This window comes from Fukomys damarensis, unplaced genomic scaffold, assembly GCF_012274545.1.
Source record: "Fukomys damarensis isolate Sample0158 unplaced genomic scaffold, DMR_v1.0_HiC HiC_scaffold_37, whole genome shotgun sequence".
In the NCBI taxonomy this organism is placed as follows: Eukaryota; Metazoa; Chordata; class Mammalia; order Rodentia; family Bathyergidae; genus Fukomys; species Fukomys damarensis.
Window position 1 is genome coordinate 68,828,169 of NW_022900949.1, and position 24,780 is coordinate 68,852,948.

The following is a 24,780-nucleotide window of genomic DNA, read 5'->3' on the forward strand; positions in this document are numbered from 1 at the left end:
GTGTAGGACAGGAATTATACAAAATGAGTCAGCCACCTCTTCTTATATCAGGTAGCAAAGAGGTGACCACAGATGACTAGGGCCAGTGGGAAATGACTCAGAAACCAGTTTGAACTAAGGGTCTCACTGATCAAAGAGAGCAACTTCAGCACTAATAAATACAATGGCCTGAATACATTACAAACTCATGAAGCTCATAATAATATTGAACAACATGCAAATCAATTGGCCTTACAAGGAAGATAATGGGAAAATAAACTCATTCTTGTGGAAATTGATAAATCAATGGAAAGAATCCAACATTTAAATTTTTTATTCAGAATGTTTCTGTGTCACTGAATAAATGAAGAGAATGTTCTCTTGATAAAAATAGTTCAGCTAATAAGTCAAGATGGAATAATAAAATGTTCCATTTTGTCATTCCTAATGAATTGGTGTATATAGTATTGATCACGAACAGTTGTGAGCATTACTGAAGATAAGTAGATCTTAAAAGACTCCTAAGCAAGGCTAATTGGAGTTTTATCTGCCTCACTTATCTGTATGTCAAATTCTTTTTCCCTGCTTGGGAAGTTTTCTGCCATTACTTTTGTGAGTAGGTTTTTTATGTCATTTGTACCATCTCCTATTTTTTCATTAACACCAACCATTTAGCAACTGTTGGACTGATTTTTTGTGGTCTCTTGCTATTAAGAACCTCCTAATAAATAATATAATCCTATGTAAAAAGTTGTATTGCCTAGAGGGAGAGAGAAAGAGAGAGAGCCTCAAAATTTTTGACTCTGGTGAAGCTTCTAGGCTCAAAAACCAGTTTTTAGGAGATACACACAAGGGTGTTAAACAATACCACAGGTTTCCAGACTGTGGGAATCTCTACAGTGTCCTTCAGCAAAGATACCTAAAAGGGGAGGGGAGAGCTAGAGGAGAAGCATAAAAAGCAGCTCAACAGATCACAATACACTGACCATAGTCAGATCTTGTTTGAAACACATAAATTGTCTGAAACATATAAATTAAGCAAAGCAACTTTTGCAACATTTACAAGGCAACTGGAAATTTTAACACTGAACAGGAATTTGGTGATATTAAGGACATATTGCTACTAATTTATAATAATTTATAAATATGATGGTTATGTTTTTAAAAGACCCATTCTCTTACACTGAAAGACTAACAAGTGAAATATATCTGCAAAATGCTTAAAATAATATAAGAGTAGTTGAGGTATTATAGCAGCAAGACAGGGCATGAGTAATTATTGGAATTTCATGTGTCTTTACAGATTATTCTAATTTCCCATGTGTTTAAAAATTATAAAGTAAACAAAAATCACTAAAAGTCAATTAATTCTGAATGAAGACCCTGCCATGAGAAGCTGAAATTTTCCTCATTTTTCTTAGGTCCTATTACCACATTGTCTTTAAAAAAATCTGAAATTTAAAATTCATATAATTTCCATAGGTCAGAAATTTCAGAGGAAGGAGCAGCAATGTAATCAGTCAGCCTTGTGCCCAGGAGGTGATTGATGGGCACGGAGAAGGTACAGGCTGAAGATCAGCTTCTTAGAAGCAGACTCTGACTGGAGCTAGGCTCCTGGCTTCCCAAGGGAATGGCCTTGGACTGTCACCTCTAAGGGGAGAGGAGTGCCAGAAGGATACTGGTCAGGTAGCAGGAGAGAGTGAACCATGATGCAGGTTCAGGAGCTTTGCTGCTGAGGCTGCCTCCACTGAGGCTACAGGGTAGAAGTGAGCTGCCTTAGGGGAGGGGTCATAATTTCAGTGAGGCCCTTTCCTTAGGTGGAGGGCAGTCCCAGGAAAAGCTTTGGCGTGGATAACTAGCACTCCCAGCAGATGGGAGAATGGGACTTCAGGAAGAAGGATTTGGGGACAGCACCCCACAGCATGCACTGCAGTATGTATCACACCATCTTTATGGCTCAGGAAGCCAAGCTTTACTACTCCTAGGCGAGTAACATGCAAGAATTAGTCACAAAGGACAATTTTTTTTACTACAAATTCCTGACAGCCCAGCAAATCCATATAAAGTGATAAAAGGTTATGTATCTTTCATGCACTTTACACCTACGTGACAAAGATAGTATTTTGGATGTCAGTGGTCCTGCAGTCCCTGAGTTCCCAAAGTGGCAAAGGGACTCTTTGAATTATTTCCAGGAAAATTTTATTTTTTGTTGGGTTTTTTTGTTTGTTTGTTTTTGGTACCAGGAATTGAACTTTGGACCTTGTGCTTGTGAGGCAGATGGTGGCACCACTGAGCTAAATCCCCAGCCCTCCAGTACAATTTTAAAGGTGAAAACTAACATGACTTTTTTCTTTTTATTTTGAAAGAATTTCAAACTTACTGAAAAGTTGCAAGAATAGTACCCAACCTCCTTATACATCATTTAACTACATTTGCTGATTGCTAATATTTTGCTATATTCATTTTATTATCTGCCCTTCAGTTGATACTATGATAAGAATAAGAAATTCAACATTTAAACTTTGCTAGTATTTCATCCATCATCCATACTTATTAGTGATTTTTCCCTCCTCTGCTCTAGGATTCAATCCAAGATCATGTCTTGTATTTTGTTGTTAGATGTCCTGGATCTCCTCCAATCTAGGATAGTCTTTCAACCATTCCTTACTTTCATGACTTGACACAACTGAAGATTGCAGGTATCATTGGAAAATATTATGCAATATGTTCATTCTGTATAGTGCACAGTAAATTTTACCATAAACTGAACAGCTTTAAACCACAGACATTTATTACTTCACAGTTTCTGTGGATCAGGACTTGGGATGTAGTTTAGCTGGGTACTCTGAGAGTATAGAGATCAAGGTGCAGGCAAGAGCAGAGTTCCAGCTGCCCACTGGTGCTGCTTCTCTGGGTCCTATATGGTGTTTCTTATCACCCATCTCTAGAACCTGTAGAGATAATCAACACTGTTTTCCTGTGTCTCCTCTTAAAAGAACACAGAACATTGGCACAAAATATTCCAGAATTATCTCATATTTTCCTTGCTTCAGCCTTGGAATAAACCATTTTTCCAAAGAGCTTTGGCTCCTTTTACTGGAGAATGGTATTTAGAAACCAGTGTCTGAGCACCAGCTGCATTGAGCTTAAACACTGAGGTATTAACCCATATGGTAAGGCCTGTTCTCCTCAGACCCAGTCGCTACTTTGGCTGCAGTATGGATAGATGGTTCAGAAGAAGGGCTTTGGCTCTAGACTGCCTGAATTAAAATCCTGGCTTCTATGGACACATTTTGAGCCTCTGAGAAGCTCACTTGGATTCTTAGTTTCATATCCCCCATGTGATGGTGATTATAGTAGTGTCTATCTCAAAAGATTACTATGAGAATTTAGTAAGGCATACATATAAAATTCTTAGACATATCTGGCACAAGTGTTTGCTTAATCTATATGTACTGAGTGAATGATCTTCATTTGATTATAACCTCTGATTAAAGAATGAAAATCAAGGGGGAAAGCCTGCTTCCTATCCCTTTTAAAAATGAATTTGTCAGTGTTTCTTATTTTTCTTGTGAGGATATTTTCCTTTAAGAATCCTCTATAATAATACTTTTAATTGTCTTTAATGTATTGCAAGAAGCTAGAAGAAACGTCTGTAAAACATCATCTATGCAATACTAGAGGGGAAAAAATGCTTTTAATTGTTTATGTTCTTCTTTTTTTTACTGAAGAAGAAAGAGGAACAAGTAGAAAGGAACTCACACGGCTGGGAATTTAGCTCAGTGGTTCCACTGTCTGCTTCACAAGCACAAGGACCCAAGTTCAATCCCTTTCTACCAAAAAAAAAAAAAGGAACTCACAAGCCTGGCACAAACCTAGATGTAACTTTGTCTCCAATTCCATTTCCTAAAAACATCAAGTCATTACAGAAGACACCAAACCCATTTCTCAATGATAGGAAATGGGGGAAGAGGTGCCTGAGAAATACAAGGCCCTGAAGTCATCCTTCTCCAACAGTGTCCTTGTGAGGGGGAGTGAGAACTTCCAGGACCTAAATCTGCAGGGGCAGACCCAGGCAATGTAGGGATTCCACATCCTAAGCTTGCAATCAGTCAATATTATCTTCTTGTCAACTATTCCTTTTGAAGAAAAAATGAATGCACCATAAATATTCCAGACTATTTTTATACTGCAAATTACTATTTCAGTCTGTTTACAATTTTTGCTGAAATTGTCTTTACCTTGTAAGTCTGAAAAAGATTTCCAAGTCACCATGAATACATTACTGAAAAATCACAGCTCTGTAGAATCTTTTGAAAGAAGCCAGGCTAACGGTTTAACCTGAAAGTGGAATGGATTTCCCATTGGGGTTCCCATAGCAAATGAGTGTGTTTTTGTAACCTAACACAATGAAGGGAGTTGTCACTAGATGAATCAGCTAGAGTTAGAATCCTAACTCCCTTTCTGGGGAGGAAACCTGAGGTGTGGCGATTATGTGAGGCTGGAGGGTATTGCTTACTCGTAATACAGCTGTACCTCACTGAGCCAGGTAGAAACTGTACAAAGAGGTGGGAAGGAAGGAGGGTCAACTGCCCACCTCAGCCAGCAGTGAACTTAATAGTAAATCCAAATCTGTAATGGTTCCTTGTCTGTCTCACACACACACACACACACACACACACACACGCCACCACCACCACCACCACCACCACGCTGTAATTCTCTACTTCTTCAAATTCAGTCTTGATAAAATTCCCTAGAGCAAAGTAAGTAGTAACTTGAGTTTTCGACTCATTGAGTATCAGTGGGAAATTTGCCATGTTGGAGTCTCACAGCCACAAAAACCAGTTTGACTGAGAGTAGCAGGGCCGTGAGGTCTAAGCAGAGTATTAACTCACCAGCTTGGAATGATTTCTTGGAGAACACTCACATGCTCTTATTTATGCTTCATTTTACATTCTCTGAGAGCACAGAAGTCATAGAAACAACTAAACAAACACACAGCAGGAAGCTTTTATATTCAAAATGTGCCTACATGAAAAAGCTTTGTCACCAGGAATCCCTGGAAAGTGGTGTTGAAAATTCAGCTGTGAACGAAACCATCTCTTCCTCGCCTTGTAGCATTTTCAATGGCCAGCTGATAGAAGCGTCATTGGGCTGAGTTTTCAGTGGTATAAAAATCATTTATGGAGAGAGAGCTCCGCCCCCAACATTGCCACACAAAGGCAAACACATTTTTATACAAGGTCAAAAGGACAGATGGGGAAACCCTTTCTCAGTTAGCTGAGGTTAAAGAAATGAAAATAAGCTTTTATGTTTCTCTACTAAGTTTAGGATTTTGGAAATTTTTAGTAGTGTACATCTCTTCTTTTCTAGTAATTCTATTCTTCAATGGTAAATCCAATCTCAGTGAGCTCTAGCTATTGCTTTAGTTTTGAGCTGCCCACCGGAGTTCTGACCTTTTGACCCACCTTGGTAGAACGTGTTATTTCAAAGATACTGGATGAATGTTAAAATAATTTACTTAATTAAAGTAGAATCCGAGAGATTCATATCTGGAAATTGTTACTTAGAAAGGACAGATAAGTGTGTGTGGCCCATGTTTTTCTTTACAGCGGGCCTTGTAAAGTAGTAAAAATGAGCCAAATGATTTGAAAGAGCAGGGAGGGATTCAAGTTAGGGAGTTCCTGCTGAGTCAGGGAGAGCTGAGTAACAGGAATCTAGGTCCTATCACTTGCCAGTCTTGTGGCCTGGGCTTTCATATGCAGCCCACGTGAGCCTCGGTTTCCTTACTTATGGAGAGCTTCCTCTGCGCGAGGGAGTTATAAAGTTCACTTACGGCATAAGAGTGACTGGCACATGTCCCCTCCACACACTCTTTAAATGTCCTGTCTTTCAGCTCCTCCTTGTCCAATTCCCTGAATGCACAGAAACTAGATCAATATTATCCAGGAACCCTGATCAGTTGTTGTCGTCCTCCCTCCCTCCAAGCAGCAGGGATCTGGGAAATTGAGCCAACAGGGGGAGAATTTCCCACTTTTCTTAGGGAGGACCTGGTCTCTTATATGATGGAGGGAGAGGTGGGTGTGGGCAGCTTCTTCCCGCCTCACAGAACCATCTGTCTGGTTGACAAGTTCAAAAATGAACAACCAGGTGAAGTCATTACTTTTAATGTCTTAGGGTTTGTTTGGCTTTTCTCCTCAACTGAAATGAATTGCTCTGAACCTTGGTAACCTTGTCTCTGAAACTAGAAAATTGATGGGCCCAGGGATTTAGCTCAGTGGTTCGGTGGCCTGCCTTGCAAGCCCAAGGACACGAGTTCAATCCCCGGTACCCGCCAAAAAATAAATAAATAAATAAATGAAACTAGAAATTGAATCACCTACATCAGTGGGCATCAACTCTGGCTGTGCATTAGAATCACTTAGTTGCTTAAAATGTAGACTTCTGGCTCCAGTCTCAGAGACTCTGTTTCCTTGGGGCAGGATCAGTATGTGCTGTTTTAGAACGCCATAGGCCATTGTCTGTGGAAATTCAGCTGGTCTTTGAAGCCCTCCGTATTTCTCATGGCAGGATCTAGCTATTACAAAACCCAAAGCACTGATACACCTGTCAGCAAATGAGAGTGCGGGATTTAACTCAGTGGTTCCGCCACCTGCCTCGCAAGCTCAAGGTCTGGAGCTCAATCCCAGGTAACAAACATACAAACACAAAGAGCCCTTCTTCTAAAGTATTTGAGTACTCATTATTTCAGACACAGATGCCCTCAGCTTATCCACCCAGCAAGAAGGAGTCTAGCCAGCCCTCTGAGCAGCTAGCACTCATGAAGGGAGACCCAGACTCATGTCTTGAGCTCTCAACCATGGAGGAGGCAACCCAGAGGTATCTCACTTGAAAAGGGTGCTTGAGGCCTGGGAGATTTCCTGCCTTGAAGAATCATGTCAAACTAAGCATACCAAATGAGGTTAGGGCAATTAAAGAGTGAGGAGATGAGGGGAAAGAGCATCTCTTGGGCTAAGAAACTTATTTTTACATCAAGAATAACTTGAGCTGCTGCCTAATGGGCAGGCCAGGAGACTGTACATAAACAGCTTCATACTGCTGTTTCCTTCTGTCCCCCTTTACTACAGATGTATGTGCTCTAAGAATGCTTTCAAATAAAGGATGGCAACTGACTCCTCTGCCTGGCCGGTTGCTCTCCTGTTCCTGGGAACAACTCCTCATATGTGTGGTTGCAGAGATGGTTCCCAGCAGCCACATTTCTGCAGTTCCCATGTGTCTAGATGCATCCCAGTCTTGTGCAGAACAACTTCCTTCCTTCGAAACCTGAGTCTCTTCAATGAGAAAAATAAGCAGTCATATCCTTTCACGTGAACTAAGAAGCAGAGAAATTGAGTCTTCACTGGAAAGAATAAAGTGTATGCACAGAAAGAGGTGAAGATGCAAAGTGAGAATGAGTAGGGACATTCTGAATTTCCTACAGAACTGACTTCCCTTTAGCACCAAGTCCCATCGTGCCATCCACATTTCTGCCTTTGGAGCTCATAATTAATGCTCCTTTGCTAAGGCAGTTGAACCGGCTTTTGTTACAGAAGCTGTTGTACTCATAAAGCGCTTGTGAACATGGTTACTGTATATGAATCATAACGTTTGTCATATTCAGATGAGTAAGAAACTAGTGCCATCACAAGAAAGTCATGTGAAAGGATGTAACGAGCAGGCAGGAAATCTAAATTCAGATCTTTTCCTTTGAATTCTACAACCACACAGTATCATTGACTACTGCTGTTAGATCTTAAGGGTAACCCAGTTCCACTGCTAACCAGCCAGATGACCTTGGAGAGACTTTTTAACTGTGGGTTTAACTGTAAAATGGCCACAATGATTCATGATGGGATGAGAGTTGAACCATTCTTTCTATTGAGGTTGCTTTCACCATGAAAACCTATGCTTATATGGCACTTGATACTATTGAAGGGAGTTTTCTCTAGAACTATTCTTGAAGTATTAATTGTATATCAAGTGGATAACAGAGATAGCAAAGATAAGAAGCATATATCAGCTGCTTATGTGAAATCTGGGTAAAAATTAAAATTTTCAAATTGAAATATAATAAATGTCAGTTTTTCCCAACTATTCATGAGATATTTGGATTCTGTTTAAAAGCAAATCACTTTAGGTATGAACACACTGAATTACCCTATTCATTTTAGCAAAGTTTGGCAAATATTTCTGACAGCCAATTAAATCCTTGCCACTGTGCTAGCTGTTTGTTCTCTCACAGAAGCAAACAGAAGGTCCCTGCTCTTGAGACCTCAGTGGATTTGGAGAGGCTGAGGACACATTTCCCGTGTCATGGCTCGGTGGGTGTCATCATGTGGGCATGGTGTGTCAAGGACAGGGTAAGAGCCATGGGCAGGCCTGGGGTGGGAGGGGAGGTAATCTTGGAAGAAGTAAAGAGTTGAGCAGGGGATGGCAGGGGTGGGGTGGACCAAAGCAGGAGGAACAGAGCTTTTTTTGCAGTGGGACTGTATGCTCAAAACTCGGGTCAAGAACACACAGTCTGAGGTCTGGGGCCCACTGCTCTCTAGCACAGTAGAAACTGCTCCTTCCAAAGACACCCATGAAGGGAGAGTGACTCCAGAGAGGTGAGGGAGCTGGAAGGGAGTGTTCCTATAACCGTAGATACTACAGTATTTTAAAAGATTCTTCAGGAAACATAACTCCACATATGTCACAGCAACAGAATCTCAGAAAAGTAAATATAAGGCACCGTAATGGAGAAGAGACTTCTTACCTGAAATAATAAGTGACACGCAGCAAGTGATTGCTAAATGTCAGATGTCTCAAGGTTTACCCAGGTTGTTGACTCACTTCTGTACATCCCAACCCCGTGAGGTGGATTCTGTGGCCACTGCATGCCAGAAAAGCTCTCCTAGTCAGCTGGCCTTCATCCCCCACCGTTTTCCCTTTCTGAATTACCTGAAACATTCTGTATTATACTTATTTGCTATTATGTTTGCGCTGGCTCAGTCCTTCTGATAGAATGGGTGTTCCTCAAGGCGCGGATTTTATTTTTTGTTTGCTACTGTAGTCCTAGCACTTAGGAAACATAAGAAAATAGCAGCTCAACAAATATTGGTGAATGAATGAATAATAGAGACAGGCACAGAATGGACAATAACTTGAACTGAAGCAAATAGCTTCGAAATAGCAGGGCCGGGAGCATTTACGTGATTAACCACAGGAGCTTTGCCATAAGATTCTGGGCACGTGGGAAGGTATGGCTGAATTGAGGATAGCGGGACCAGACCAGTGACGGCAAACCTCTGAGCGCTTTCAATGATACAAACAGCCCGCTGAGGTGCATGTGCTATGTTGGCCACCACTGGACTAGACCATCATCTTAGCGAGGAGAGGTTTAAAAGCACGATGGCTCACTTATTTTGTTCTTTCAACTATTTAGCAACACTCACTGAGCAGCTATTATGTGCTAGGCCTTGTTCCAGGCGCTGGGGAAACACTAGTGGGCCAGACAGAAGGTTACGGTGCTCAGTGGGAAGGAGGAGAGACAAACAGCAGAAAAGGAAGCAGAACACTCAGAATAACTTTAGGGGATGATAAGGTCTGTGGCTGGAACAGAGTGATGGAGGGTAACTTGAGAGGGGGCAGAGCATCACCAGAGGTCGGATGGGAAGGCATCTTTGAGAAGCTGACACGGGCGGGTGGCTTTTATCCAAAATACGTGGGATCAGGAGAGTCGCAGATTTTGAATTTTTTAAAACTTTGCAATATTTCCATGTACATAACGAGAAAACTTGGGACCCAGGTTTAAACACAAAATTCATGTATACTCTATACACATGACCTGAAGGTAAATTTACACAATATTTTCAGCACACCTGTGTTTTGACTGCGCCCTATCACGCGAGATAAAGTGTGGAATTTTCCATTTGTAGCATCACATCAGCGCTCAAAAGTTCTGGATTTCTGTGTGTTTTGAATTTCAGATTTTCAGGTTAGGGATACTCAACCTGTATGTGAACAGAATTCCAAAGAATAATGCTTTAAGAAAAGACAGTGCTCAGAACAGGAGGAAGGCAGGAAGGCACAAGTAGAGGTAAGGTCAGGGCCAGGGTTGAGGAGTGAATCAAAACTCAGAAAGTGTCTGTAGAGTTGGCAGTCCCTGCTCAGGAAACAGGAAAAGGCCTGGATCTTCTTTTGGGCCAGGTCCAGCTGAGACCATAGCCAAATGTTAAAGAAATTGTCCAGAAAAACACACTTGGTTTTAAACCAGGAGCCAAACCAGAAAGTTTCCACTTCTGGCACGGTTAGGTGATCAGTTGATAGACAGAGGCAAAGGGTGCTGAAGAGAAGAACAGGTGGGTAAGGAGAAGGGACTCCTTTTTGCAGGAGAATTTTGTCAGTTCAAGTCTGAAAGCACCTTACACTCAACCTTAAAACTACAATATGTTCACCCAGTTTGTGTTTCCACCCATGTTGGAAGATCTGAGGGGACTTTGAAGGGGCACATGGCCTCAGAAAGCACCTAACACAAATGACACTTACTTGGGGCTGTGAGCCCCAAACTTAGGGAACAGATGACTAATTTATAGAATGTTTGTAAAAAAAATGCAGATTTGCTGGGCCTCACCTGCAAATTCCTATTCATTATATAAAAGATGAACCCAAAATCTGCATGTGTGATTTAAGTGGTCCCCAAATAAGCCACAACTACAGAAATGTGAAGCTCTACCAATGGGCTTCAGTGAGTCTATGAACCCCAGAAAGAGAATGAGAATTGTGTTTGATTGTATATAGGTGCATTTCGTTTTCTGAAAAGAAGGTCAATATCATTGCAAGATTTTCAAAAACGTGTGAAGAATGGCTTAATAAGCCATTAACGGCCGCCTGTGTAGTCCTGCCCTTGTTTTAGGGACAAGGAAACAGTCTCAGACTAGGAATTTCCCAAGTCCACAAAGCTAATAACATCAGAGTAGGCATCGCACCCCAGGCTTTCTCTGTCCAGGCCCCTGCTCTCTCTTCCCTACCCTGAAGACTGCAGGGATGAGAGGTGAGGAAGGGGCGAAATGGAAAAGGACGGCTTTCCCATTTTGGGTCCAGATGGGACAGATCAGTAAGCTGGATGGTTAGAAGGATGGTTCTTTAGAGCAAAACATTTATTGGTATATTTCAGACATGCATAAGGCTAACACTCATCATAGGGAATTTGCCTCTGTACATAGTACATCCTGACCTCTTTTTTCCCATTTCCCCCTCCACTCAAACTCCCTTCCCTCCCCATGTACAAAAGCTTTGTTTCCATTTTTTTCTTCTATTTTCACTCTTTTTTCTTGTCCCTTCCTTCCCTTCTTCCTCCCTCCCTTGTTCCCCTTCTCATTTGAACATTTTCTTCGCGTTTCCCAATATCCATTACACATTTTAGTCCTATTTCCACTTTCGGTTTCGCACACCAGAGAAACAGTGTGTATTTCAGCATGTGTGTCTGATTTATTTCACTTAAGAGTATGGTCTCAAGGTCCATCCATGTAGCCACAGATGTCTGAAGCTCATCAGAAGGATGACATCTTAATAAAGGGATGTGAGTCCATCCCAGGCCCTGTCAACTGTGAGATCCCGTCTCTGTGCAGGAACACAGTCAAGCAGAAACCCATGCGCCCTGCTTTAGGATGTGTGGTGGTGACAGCGGGATGCTCGCACGAGGACGTGCTGGTGCACCTGAGCAGGTGGGCGGTTCCACTCTTCCCTGCCTGCCCTCTGCTTCCAATGATTTATTTCCTCAGGCCAGTCTAGACTGTGACCTCACTCCCATTAGCACGCTCAGGTCACACTTCCTCTTGGGCTCTCCTCCCAGTCCAATCCCATGGCACTAACCCCAACTGGCTTTCTCACATTTGGTTATGTAGCCTACCTTTAGCTTTAGGAAAAATCCTTCATACTCTGGCCTAAGCCTGGGTCTCATTCAGCCTTGTTCACATTCCTCTTCTGAACTCACAACTTCCTACCTAGACTACTTTCATTTTTTTCTAACCTGTTTTAGTGACAGGTCCCCTCCCACTGTGGTCCCATCTGGCCATGCCATGCTCCTCATCCAGCGGGTGGGAGCAGCATGCTTTTCAAGGCCCAAATTTATGTGTTGTTCTATTTCTCCTTTTGGAACCACATAGGAAATGAGTCTTATCCCTTGTCTCTGCCCTTTGCGGGGAGCCTATGAAATCTTCTCAGACTCTGGCAGTGTAGACCACCTGTCCTCCTCTGTGCCCCAATCAGTGGGTTCCGACTCTTTTACTCATCCCACCTTCCCTAAAACTTGTTTTCCCACTTGATTTCCAAAGTCTCTTGCCTTTTCCTTTTTTTCTTCCTTCCATCTCCTCCTTTTCTTCTTTTGTCCCCTTCTTTTATCCTTGCCCTGTCCTGTGGACTTCTTTGGCCCTTCCTGCCGTTGCTTTGGTGGACAGCAGTGTTCAAAACTGAGAGACTGCCAGAGTCCATCGCATTGCCCAATGCCGTCTCTGAGTGGTGCAGACTTCTTTTGGGATCAGATAATCCAGGAAGGCTGGGCATAGGCTCTGCCCTGCAGAACTTGCCGTAGGCAGGTAAAGCAAGGAAATCTCCATTTTCCTAGCAGCTTCTTCAAATCCATAGGTGGCAATTTGGACACCTTGTCTTTAACAAACAAGGAAACGAACTCAGGGCTGGGGAAACTTGCCCCAGGTCACAAATTAAATCATTACGGAGGTAACAGTGAGCACACACTCTTAGACTGGAAGAGGTCCAGAAAGCAGGGTCACAGCCGGCTGTCTATGAATGCCTCACCCAGGGTGGTCCCACTGCAGACACTTGGCAGTTACTGGAAAGTTGTGTAGACTTTCCTGTTGACTTTATCCTGAGAAGGAACTGCACAGTGAATTCCTTGTGGACAATTAATCATTTTCTTTGTTGCCTGTGACTGAGGCTGTTTCTCATGTTCTGCCCCTGGTTTCGCCTGTCCCACGGATTGCATTGGAAGGGCGGGGCATCCCCCACATCCCTCCACCCCAGCCCTAGCACAGCCTGCAGTCAGACCAATGAAAGCAAAGTACCTCATCTACCAAGTGACTAAGACCTCTCAGTATTTAAGAGGGAGCAGGAACAGACTGAGAGTTGCTTCTGCTCTCTTCACAGAGCGGCACCCTCTCATCTGATTTGGGATATCACTGAGCTGCAGAGAGAGTGGGGAAAACCTCACAGGCTCCCGCCTCCATCATGTGCTATGGCAAATGTGCCCGATGCATCGGACAGTCGCTGGTGTGGTTCTCTGTCCTCTGCATTGTAGCTAATATTTTACTTTACTTTCCCAATGGGGAGACGAAGTATGCATCTGAAAACAACCTCAGCCGCTTTGTATTGTTCTTCGGTGGTATTGCAGGAGGGGGCTTGCTGGTAAGTCATTCAGATTTATTAAAACTTTTAAAAATTCTCTCCTGCTAACTAGAAGTCATCCTTATTTCCACGGAAAGTTTTCTGTAATGCATATTTCCAAGTCCAGAGGTTTCTGTTGTTGCTCTTCTGGTGTTGTTTGTTTGTTTGTTTGGAAGCAGATGATGTAAAGGTTGTGACAGACTTTAACAATTTCATCAGATGTTTTACAAAATCCTCTTTCAACTGGAAATGTACTAAGTCTACAGCTAAAAAATAGATACTTTTAAACAAGATTTGAGAGACTACAGAGTTTCTAGTACTGGAGTGGGCAGTCATTTAACATTGGTCTTGGGAGCCAGGAGATTTTGGCTGGTTCTAAATCCACAGTTTTGGATTAAAATTATCTGCTGCTTATTTGCAGGCATCTGTGACAAGAAAAAAAAAACACAATAAACTGATTACATTCCTATTTACAAAGAATTAGAGCTTTCTTTTGGGGTGTGATACCTGGAAAAATCTCACAGGGAGCAGCAGATTGGAGCCTGAACCTAAGAGTGGAATGTGTTGTATTTTTCAAGGTTTGTTTTTAATTGAAGTGAGGAATTTGCTTGCCAAGCTGGGCGCTGAAAGTATTAGCTTCAACCTCAGCATGGAAAGAATGTGAAAACTTGAGTTTGGTCCTTGAAAACACTGGGATTAAGAATTTTAAAGAGAAATTTTATGGAATTGTTAATACCATATGGAATATTTTTTCTTGCTCAATTAAAAAAATGGAAACTTTTAAATCTAATACTGTATATTGACTATGTCATGGAAAATCTGCTTTGAATTTAAACATTTCTATCATGTTAATGTAATCACTAGTGCAAATATATCTATTATAAATTAACATCATGTAATTTAACAATGCATTGTACTTGTTTAAGTTTCTTTTGACTCTAAACTGCAAGTATTTCATACTTATATTGCTTAAAGAGCTTTACTGTCACGCCGTAACAGTACATTTGTTCTTTCAGATCGATTCTATTTATTTCAGATAGATTCTATCTCTCCCACTTAAAATACTCAGTTATTCTATTTAAGACTTGTTGATATCATCTACATTTGACGGTGGGGGGGAGTCAGATTTAAAGACTGCATTTACTAGTTCCAGGGGAGAGTTTCGTTTGCACCTGGAGCGTCATTATGAACTTACGTAGACTAAGCACATTTATAGGTTATTATTTTACTCTTCCAAATTGTTTATCCTCACCTTGGAGAATACCTTGACACATTGCCCAAAGACGAGCAAATATTGCAGAGTAGTTTTTCCTCTTCACCCCTTTACCTTCTTTGAAATACCTAATCGACATCAGTCCACAGCGTCCGAAGTAAAGATATTTTCCCAGAGACTGCTAACCGGACCCAGGTGAACTGCGGAAGGACAGTGACTAGAATCGCTTGCCTCCCGACAGATGTTCCTGCCAGCGTTCGTGTTCATTGGGCTGGAAGAGGACGACTGCTGCGGCTGCTGCGGCCAGGACAACTGCGGCAAGAGATGCGCGGTGAGTCCTGCAGCCGGGCTGGGGTCGTGACCCACGCCTGAGACCGAGCAGCCGCGGGTGCTTCATCCCACGTCGTGTCTCTCCTTTCTCTAGATGCTTTCCTCGATATTGGCTGCTCTCATCGGAATCATAGGATCCGGCTACTGTGTCACCGTGGCATCTCTGGGATTAGCGGAAGGACCGTGGTGTCTTGACTCTCTCGGCCAGTGGAACTACACCTTGGCCAGCACGGAAGGACAGTACGTAACTGTTCTACACGTGGCGACACTTTCCTATCCATCTCTCGTGCATAGTGGCAGCCCTGCTAAACTAAGTGACCCGTTTGTCCGTCCGCCCAGACAGTGTTTTTTCACAGACTCACACATAGGCTAGGCGCTCGGTGTCCAAGGATGGGTGGCATATTCCGGGCTGGACGAGTTCTAAGTGGCTTTTCATAGATCCACTGATTCTGTTCCCGCAACAACCCTCTGAAGTTGCTTCCACTCTTACTCCTATTTTACAGATGAGAAACGGGAAGCCCGGAAATGTGACACAATTTCACCAAGGTCTGACAGCTGTTTGAACCCAGGCAGCTTGCATACAGTTTGTCCTCATTTAGCACGTACGTTACGTTGGAACGATTAATTGATTAGATGTAACACACATTTGTCAGAAACAATCATAGCACCTTATATAACGAGAATGGCAGCTATGAATTTAATAAACACCCACAACAAATCACACCCACCATCGTACATATGCATGTTCATATATAACATCTGAGCTATGTACAACATACCACTGATTTTAAACTATAGGGTGTAGAAGAGAGGTCTTATTTACACCTTTAATAACAGGACAGATTAAGAGATTCCATTCTTTTATGCTGACGTTTACTTTTCCTTAGATAAAAAGAAAGGAACAGAAAAGAAAACAGATGGAAACGGATATATGTGGAAATGAGTGAATCACATGCTCCTCCAGCTGGTTTTTTCTAAGTTTACTTTTTCCTGATTCAGCTTTTAAAGTTGACTTTTGAAAAGTTCAGTTTTGAGATTCATGAGTGAAAAGAATATTAAAATGAACTTCAATTATCTTTATATTATTAAGAGCAGTTGCAACCATGAATTGTGTAGTGTATAGTGAGGCAGCACACACACACACACACACACACACACACACACACACACACACTTTTTCCTCCATGAGGTAATGAACTTGGAATTAGATCTGGGTTCATTGCAAGTTTTGCACTTATTCTCTGGGTACAGGAGCAAATGAACGGACCGCTCTGAATTTCAGTTCCTTCATCCATAAGATATCAAAGGTGGTCATCGTGAGATAATGGGATGTGTGAGATGCTTCTGCAGAGACCTGCCCCCTGTGAGCACTGCCACTGTTAGATGTTTAATATTATCTACTAGCTTAAAATAAACAACACATTGGTGGCCTCTGAAGGAAAACTGGCACTTGAGGAGCTTAAAGTTTTAGCATTCAGAATTGTCAATACTGAATATACTGTTGAAAAATGATTACTCATGTATGCAAAACTGTTGCACACATCTTTACAAATCTGCCTCTGTGAAAAGTCATAATTTGTGCATCCAGAGTGCGGGGAGTTGTATCACTAGACATTTTCGGTAGCTGCTTGTACGCGCCTCCCATTATCCGCTCTAGCTTTGTGAGAAACCTTCCTCTGTTTCTCTATCACCCTTCATTTGAACCTGTGCTGGGATTTCAAGATAGGATTAACTAGCAGTTCCGAGTCACTGGTTTGTTGACCAGCAGTCACATGAAGCCAATAAGCTCTTTGAGATTGTGATCTGAAAATATAGATTTTTGTTTTCATTCCATTGACATGCAGAGGGTCAGGTCCAGAAGGAGAGAAATTAAAAAAAAAAAAATAACCATAGGAATGGATCTCAGGTTGGCTTAATGGACTCTTCCAAAGTTAGGTCTCCAATTCCAGGCTCCTTTGTTCTGCTGAGGCAAGAAGTGATAAGAAAAGGATTATACCAGGCCTCTTTGTGGAGTTAAGTCAGTCCTAGATTTTCCCACATGATTAAAGCCTACTTCATTAGGAATCAAAAAGGAGAGAGAAGGAGAGAGAGAGAGAGAGAGAGAGAGAGAGAGAGAGGGAGAGAGGGAGGGAGGGAGAAGAGGGATGGAAAAAAGAGGAAAGTGGAAGGGACACTGACTATTAGAGAAGAGAAAGGGGATCAGAGAGAAAGAGGGTTAGGGTAACAGGAGAGTGAAAATGTTCCATGCTTGTACAAATATGCCAAAATGAAACCTGTTGTTCTGTGAAACTAATGCATACTAATAAAATTTTTAAAACAGAGTGGTACACCAAAGGCTGAAGTTTTAGGAAAGTGATCAGAGGTAGATTTTTTTCAGATAAGAATAACCGTATATTTAGAAATTCTTTTTAGTCCTGTTCGTATGTTGTCAGGTATGACCCCATCACAGTTTGCTAGCATTTTGAAGTGGCTTCAGGTTGTCACATATCATTCAGTTACCTTCAAAATGTGTCCAGTACCCACTGTGTGCCAGACACTCTTCTGGTGGCCAAGGCGGGTACGATAGTTCCTACCCTCAGGGAGCACAGCCCGATGAAGAGATGTAGGAAGGTATTTGCTCCGGACTAGGTTAGGTGCCCTTCCTCTGGTCCCTTCCACACTTTCCCCTCACCCAGTCCCCTTCCTTGTTGTCGAGGTCGTCTGTTACTTGTTGCCTCCCTTATACACCAAGCTCTTCCAGGATAGAGCCTGAGCTTTGTTCATATTGCAGCCCCAGCCCTGACTCCAACGTGGAGTTCACGCAGTGTCGGTAATCTCTGTGGAGTGAGAGAATACGATGTGCTTCGTGTTGCTATGGGTGCATGGGTAATCAGAAAAGTAAAGAAGAGGTATTAAATTAATTGGATTTAACCCCTCTACTTCCTCTTGCAAATTAACTTATTCCTCAACAGCAAAAAAACCCATATATATATATTCCGAAGGTCCCAGTTGAAAACTAGCATATTAAATGACCTCACTTGGCTGAATTTGGATAATTTTCCAAAAGAATGAATTGTATTTTAATGAAATGGTCTAAAGTCTAAAAAACTAATGTAGAGATTATAGTTTCTAAATAGATATTCATTCAATATTGGTTATAAAGTCCTACCTTTCACACAGATAACAATTAAGCAACGATAAAACTGGGAAACCGAGTTCTATAATTCTGCTACCTTAATACATGATTTATTTTCATTTTTCCACTTCTACTCTTAGTTCACATCCTCACATACATACATGAATCTTACCTTAAGCATGGCACAAATATAATTTGCACTTTTATTTTTGTTTACAGTAATTTATGTATTTTTAGAGAATATAAACATCATTCTAAGGTGAGGATTTTTAAACACAGAATCCTATCATAGGAGTTAAAAGTTTTAAATACTTTTGTTTTTGTTTTTGTTTTTGAGATAGGGTCTCACTCTGTAGCCCAGTGTGGGCTGGAACTCTTGAGGATCATCCTGCCTCAGCCTCCTAAGTGCTGGGATTGTAGGCATGGTGGCTTCCATGCCCTGCTAAAACTTTTAAGTTTTGTTTTGGTACCAGGGATTGAATTCACGACCTTGTGCTTGTGAGGCAGGCGTGATGCCACTGAGTTAAACCTCTGGCCCTAAAAGTTTTAAGTTTTGATTTCATGTTTATTACTATAATAAAATCTGAGCTAAACTTCTGTGGAATGGCATGTTGTGAGAGAATCTAGCACAGAAGTTTAAATGAATTCATTTCCTTTTTTTCCAAATAAAAATCAGCACACCCAGAAGTAGCTTTGGAGGTGTCTCATGAGGAGGATCCTGTGTCAGAAGTTGCTCTTTATATCCGTAGGTACCTTCTGGATAGCACCACATGGTCCCAGTGCAAGGAACCCAAGCACATTGTACAGTGGAATGTGACTCTGTTTTTCATCCTCTTGGCTCTTGGTGGAATCGAATTCATCTTGTGTCTCATTCAAGTAATAAATGGATTACTTGGAGGCATATGTGGCTACTGCTGCTCTCGCCAGCAGGTAAGAACTTGTGTGAAAAAGCCCTGCCCTGGCTGTGCTGTTTCTGTTGTCATAATGCACCATTCTTTTCAGCAAAGAGAAAGAGGCAAAACTAAACATGCTCCAACTGGCAATGTTTATTCTTCCATCATCTCTGTGGCGTTGCATTGGTAGCATTCAGTTTTGCTTTCAGAAATAAGCTTGCTTGAGTAGCACAGTCACTGGGTTACCCTGGATCTTTGTAGTTGACTCTCTGTGCAGAGAAATACGCTGCCTATGACACTTGTAGGATGAAACCTCTACCCCTTTTCTGGTTGCCAAGACACAAAGAGAGGTCCAAGATGTCCTCACTTTTAGCTGTTCTCCTGCTCCTAAAACACAAATACTAGTTAGTTGCATTCATTTCACATGACGCTATATTAAACTCATTTTTCAGGTAACACTATGATTCAGAAATTAAGCAATATTGCAACAGAGAACGTTTGTAAGTAATCTAAAAACCTACAAAATGTTAGGAAAATGTAAAATGACTTCTGTCTCTAACAGCAGTCTGCTTTATTTAGTTCAAAATTAACAGACACTGGAGGCATTGACCATGAAGTGGGACATCTGGCCTCATTCCTAACCTTGAACACCCCCTTCCTGTGCACTAGAATAGATAGCTGGAGGAATCTTAAGGTAAACTCCCCAACTGCAAAGAACTGTTACATCTAGGTTAAAGTTAACTATCTTGTGACCATGACCTGAACTGTTGGAATGAAATGTAATCACCCAAATGAAGGCAAGGCTGTAAAACCCTGTAAAAGGAGGAGTTGTGACCCAGTGGGTTGTCCATCCAGGCACTGCTTATGTGACATCGAGCTTCCTCGATGAGTGACTTTGTTATTTTACGCCCATCCTCTCTGTGTCACTTGCTAATTCCTTCCTTCACAACACATGTGAGGACCCCTCATCTGGAAGTAACAGGTTTTAAACCCTCAGTTACTGTATTTGCTATCAAAGCTACTGCTCGTCACCTATATGCTACGTTGCCGTTTTGTTGTATTTTCTACAATTTCTTCCTAATAAGGAGTAAAAAGAAAAAAAAGAAAAAAGCCCAAGCAGCTAGGCATGGGCAGGCACTAGTAGCCTTTGAGTAGCAGTTATGAAAACCCTTCAGTGTGAAAGAAAACCAGGAAGCACTTGTTTCCTGAGGATATGATTTAGGACAGAAATGTGCATTTGTGCATAGCAGGGAAAGTTCTTTATTCTTTATCTTCCTAAAAGATATATATTATTGAATTGTTGGAAGTCCAGCTTTGGGAAGTGGTTTGTATTTTGTCTTATTCTGTAAAACATGATTGGGCAAACAGAAACTTGTTCATTTATATTCTCCAAACCATTTATTCCTCTGGTTCCAGGTCTTTTATTACCTTTCTTTGAAAAGGAAGCAAAAACCCAATGGAAACTAAAAGTCCATTATTATCATGAAAAGCTTTGTTGTACATAAATGGAAACTTTCTATAATTTTTGAGGGGAAGTTAATATAGTTTTCTTTATCAGGCAAGTACAGCAAGATTACTCATTTCTTTGGGATGCTGCCAAATTTCCAAGAAAACAACGAGTGGGAAAACTTCAGCATGGAGTTGTTTTCAGACAACATATTTGGGGAAGGGCAGAGAGGAATTCTCTCAGGATTACTGAACACAGCCTGTATTTAGCCTTCAAATTCATATGAGGCAGAATTTAAATGATTCATTTTTGGGGACACACATAACAAGTCAGCGTCCGGAACTGCTGCAGTGATCTGGCAGGGTGTGACACCTCCCACGACTTGGAGGGTAAATAGACTGGCTCCCATCCTAGTCACTGCAGGGATAGCTTTTCCCAGATACTAGGAAGATCTGCTAGCTGTTTAGAGGATGAAAGACATTTTCAAAGGGCAGGACTTTGCAGTGTAGGGCAGTTGGTTGCTGGCTGGGGAACATTTCATTTGAAAGGTTACCTAGCTGAGCCTACACCAGGATGAAACTCTCAAACCATTATCTTTTAAATCTGGGATTAAAGCCCCAGGCAAACACCCTCAGAACCAAACACGCAGCAGTATCTTGCAGCTTTTGCTGGGGAAGCCAATGGGTCTAGTTTGTTTAGAAAACATTCTGTGGCCATTGTCTAAGTCCTAAGTGTGGTTGCCTAAAACTCTGCTGACATTAAAGTTATGTTTGCTCAAACAGGAACATAAAGGACAGAAATGCCATCATTTCTTTATCTGATTGCAAGTAACATGTATTTCATTTTCTCTACAGCAATATGACTGCTGAAAAACAACCCACCTGTAGACAGAACCACAAGCTGCCTCTATTTCATTGTAATTTATATATTGTACTTGTATTACTGTAAAACTTTGTATCATACTCCTCATATTCTACTTTTATAAAAGTGTATAAAGACTGGCATTTTCACATGATGTCACTGCTTGAACTTAGCAAACAAACACTTTTTAAAGAATGAGAAAACCCAAGTACTGGAGGTAATTTATGGACTGACAGTCCTCAGCTTATCTGAGATAAACCTTGTAATGTTTAGGATAGAAATCTCATTCCGATTACAGTTGTATACATGTGTATGTGTTTTAAATGAAAGATGCGTAGTTGCTTTTAAGACCAAGAAGAAAGAAACCCCAAAACCTGAAAAGATGCTTTTCATTGCTTATATGGTGTTTCCCATTTATATGCCTGCATACCTCTGACCAGAGTTTAGTTCTGTGAGACCCGAACTCTAGCATGGGTTTGAAGGCCTAATGGAATATACTCCATCTCAAACGAAAGGGTCAAAACATGCAGTGCTGCAAGTTGCTGTGAGTCCCGCCAGACCCTTTTTTTTTTTCCTGATATGTGAAAAGTTTTTTGTTCTTCAAAGAAGGACCAAACATTTAAAGAGGAAAAGGCCAGGAAAACTGTGCAAGAAGAAAAATGGGAAATGGAAGAGAGCAGATGATCAGCATCAGGGAAGATGGGGAAGGGGTATAAGGCTGGAAAGACCACAAGGAAGTTTCCACCAAGCTTGATTATGTACCACAAAATAAAGTGTTAGTACCATCTTGCTGTTGTTTAATTTCATGGTCCTTGGTTTAAAGTTCCTCCTCTTTGCTCCTGATTGTTTGCAGCCAGTAGTGTAGTCCCTTTTGCTAAGGACGTCCCGGGGCCTCTTTATCTCATTATTTTCCTCCCTCATCACTCCTCTTTTACTTTCCTCTGCTATCTGTAAGTTGTCCTTGCTGCATGATCCCTTGGGGTCTTTCATCAGTTAGGTAACTTTTATTTCTCCTGGACGCTCTGAGCATCAGACTCCTGGGGAAGGAAATGGATGTTTTCTCTCTTCTTGTACAGAGTTAGGCTTTGGAAGTGATAAGACTTCCGCATCTGCTGGGAATTGGACCCAGAAATGTTGTTGCTTTTGGTATCCATGTCTGAGCAACAGCGGAGAAAGTTGATAAAGAGGTCTCCCTGGCTGTTAGAGGCCAGCGCCCCTTGTGTCAGGGAGGCGCCCTGAGGCGGCACCTGCCTGAAGATTCTAAGCCAATGGTGGGGAACCTTTTAGAGACAATGACAAACTGAAACCCCAAACCCACTTACTTATTGCAAAGTCCCAACATGGCAATTGAGCCTGAATATCCGATGCTCTCTGCTCCTGGGACCGAGACTCCCTGTGATGACAGACAGGGGCTGAGTGTCATGGGTTTGTCAATACCGTTCTAAGCTTTCTTGTGCCCTGGCCCCTCTGGAAGTCTGGTGAAACCTACAGACTCTTTCCCAGCATCATTACTTATAGATACATAAAATAAAGTGAACAGAATCACTGAGTAAACCAACAAATTGGAATACTTTGTCAAAATGTTTTTAAAATCATGGTGTAGCTGTACACACTGGCCACCTGTGCTCTCTGAGTCCACCTAAGAACATACTGCATTTTGAAATACGATTTCACTTAAAATGGCATTTTGAGATAGCTGCAGCAATTTCAATGTAATATGAAGACATGTGCCTTAAGAGTATAATCACTGTTATTGATATTACTTTAGTTTTTTGCATACTCTTGTAATGAAAGGAAACACTGCTTTTGGGTTAAAAGTTAGTAAAAAGTAATGATATTATTCTTTTTTTTCCACCTAAATTTAACATCCCTTCCCACCTACCTCTGGGTCTCTAGGGAGCTCTTGGACATCAGGTTAAGAATCCCTGAAAAAGAGTATTTTTTTTAAATCAGTGGTGGTTAATAATCAGTCATAAAGACCACATTTTCCTAAATCTATCCTTAAAGAAATGGAAATAATAATGATGAACCATTGTAGTAATAATGGCAGCCATCAATTGAGTTCTTTCAATGTGTCAGTTATTACAACTTTCACATGTTTTATTTACTAAAATCCTTCAACAGCCCTAGAAGGAGGTGCTTGCCTCTTTCTTACAGAATCAAAGCTCAGCCAGATTCAGGAATCTGCCCAACGCCATATCTTTAGCTAACAAAAAAGTTGCGATTTGCATCGGTCTCACATGAATACCCTTCTACTCCTCCCCTCTTTTTTCCTCCCCTCCTCCGCCTTCCTTGGTCAGAGGCTGTCATTTTCTGACCAACGCACTCTGGAGCCCAGACACTCCGCCCACCTAATGGGGGCTGTGGCAAGCCCTGTAGCTCTCTGTTGTCCCTGTCCCAGACCCTAAGTTTGAGTGACTCAAAGTTTCCCATCATTTGTAAATTCTTTAATAGTAGACATTACAGTTGCCCAGAGGAAACAGCTGGCTCGAGTCACTTCACATCCTAGTTACGTTCTGTTTATAGCCTATACTCTGCATCTGAAATTTCTAGACCGCTCAATTTGGCTGGAAATCCCCTTAGGGATTGTGCCCAAACAGCTCATTATTGTTTGGCAACATAAAATCAATCAAATTACTGTAGAATTTGAATAGCACACCTGGCCTCTGAATGCCAATTTACTAAAGTCAACAAATCTACAGGTAACCACCTGCATGAAAGAAACTGCTTCACTGAAATCTAAGAAAAATGATGGAATTTTTCCTTCATCGCAATTTGAGGATCTTGCATGTGTGTGAGATCTCTTTGATTGCATTGTCTCTGATCCATACCTGTGGTGTGAACAGGTATGGGATTTGGTGTAACTGTTCAGAATATTTGGCGATATGTAACCGTAATCTAAAAAGTCTGTAGTCAGCTGAGCATAGTGGCAGACACCTTCAATCCCAGCGCTCCCAAGGAGGTGCGGGGCTGAGACAGGGGGTGGTAAGTTGGAGCCCAGCCTGACCAAATTAGTGCCTTAACATGAGACTGTCTCAAGATTAAAAATAAATAAATAAAAGGCCAAGGATAAAACTTCTCAGCACAAAGGCCCTGAGTTCAATCTCTAGTACCAAGCCCCCAAGAGTTTACACATCCATTTTAAGCTGACATTTTTATTTTTAGAAATTTATTTTAAGAAAACCATCAAGGACACTCACAATAATTCAGCTTACAGGGATAATTATGGGACTATTGTTTATAATACCATGAACTATGACAAAAATATTTGGCAACAAGCAATTGTTTCAATGAAATGTAGTCAATACAATGAAATGATAAAGGGTTATTAAGTTAGGATAGGTAACACTCTGCAAAAGAGAGAGTTTTGAAACAGAGAAGAAGATGACTTCTATATCTAGATGAAGGTAAGTTTGATCAGACTCTAGTTTATTTTTGAGTCAGTTCATTTTGCTTATTTATATTTTCGGAAGTTTCTAAAACCAATGCATATTACTATGGAGAGAGAACAGAAATGAGA

At 41.4% G+C, this 24,780-nt stretch overlaps 1 protein-coding gene across 1 annotated transcript; it reads left to right on the plus strand.

Annotated features, from left to right (window-relative positions):
- The first annotated feature begins 13,120 nt into the window (after positions 1–13,120).
- Positions 13,121–21,512, plus strand: Tm4sf1 (transmembrane 4 L six family member 1). The gene is made up of 5 exons (XM_010625292.3): positions 13,121–13,422; positions 14,856–14,945; positions 15,039–15,184; positions 18,809–18,989; positions 21,254–21,512. Exons 1-5 carry the CDS (start codon positions 13,246–13,248, stop codon positions 21,266–21,268), a joined length of 609 nt encoding a protein of 202 aa, XP_010623594.1. The 5' UTR covers positions 13,121–13,245; the 3' UTR covers positions 21,269–21,512.
- Positions 21,513–24,780: the final 3,268 nt, after the last annotated feature.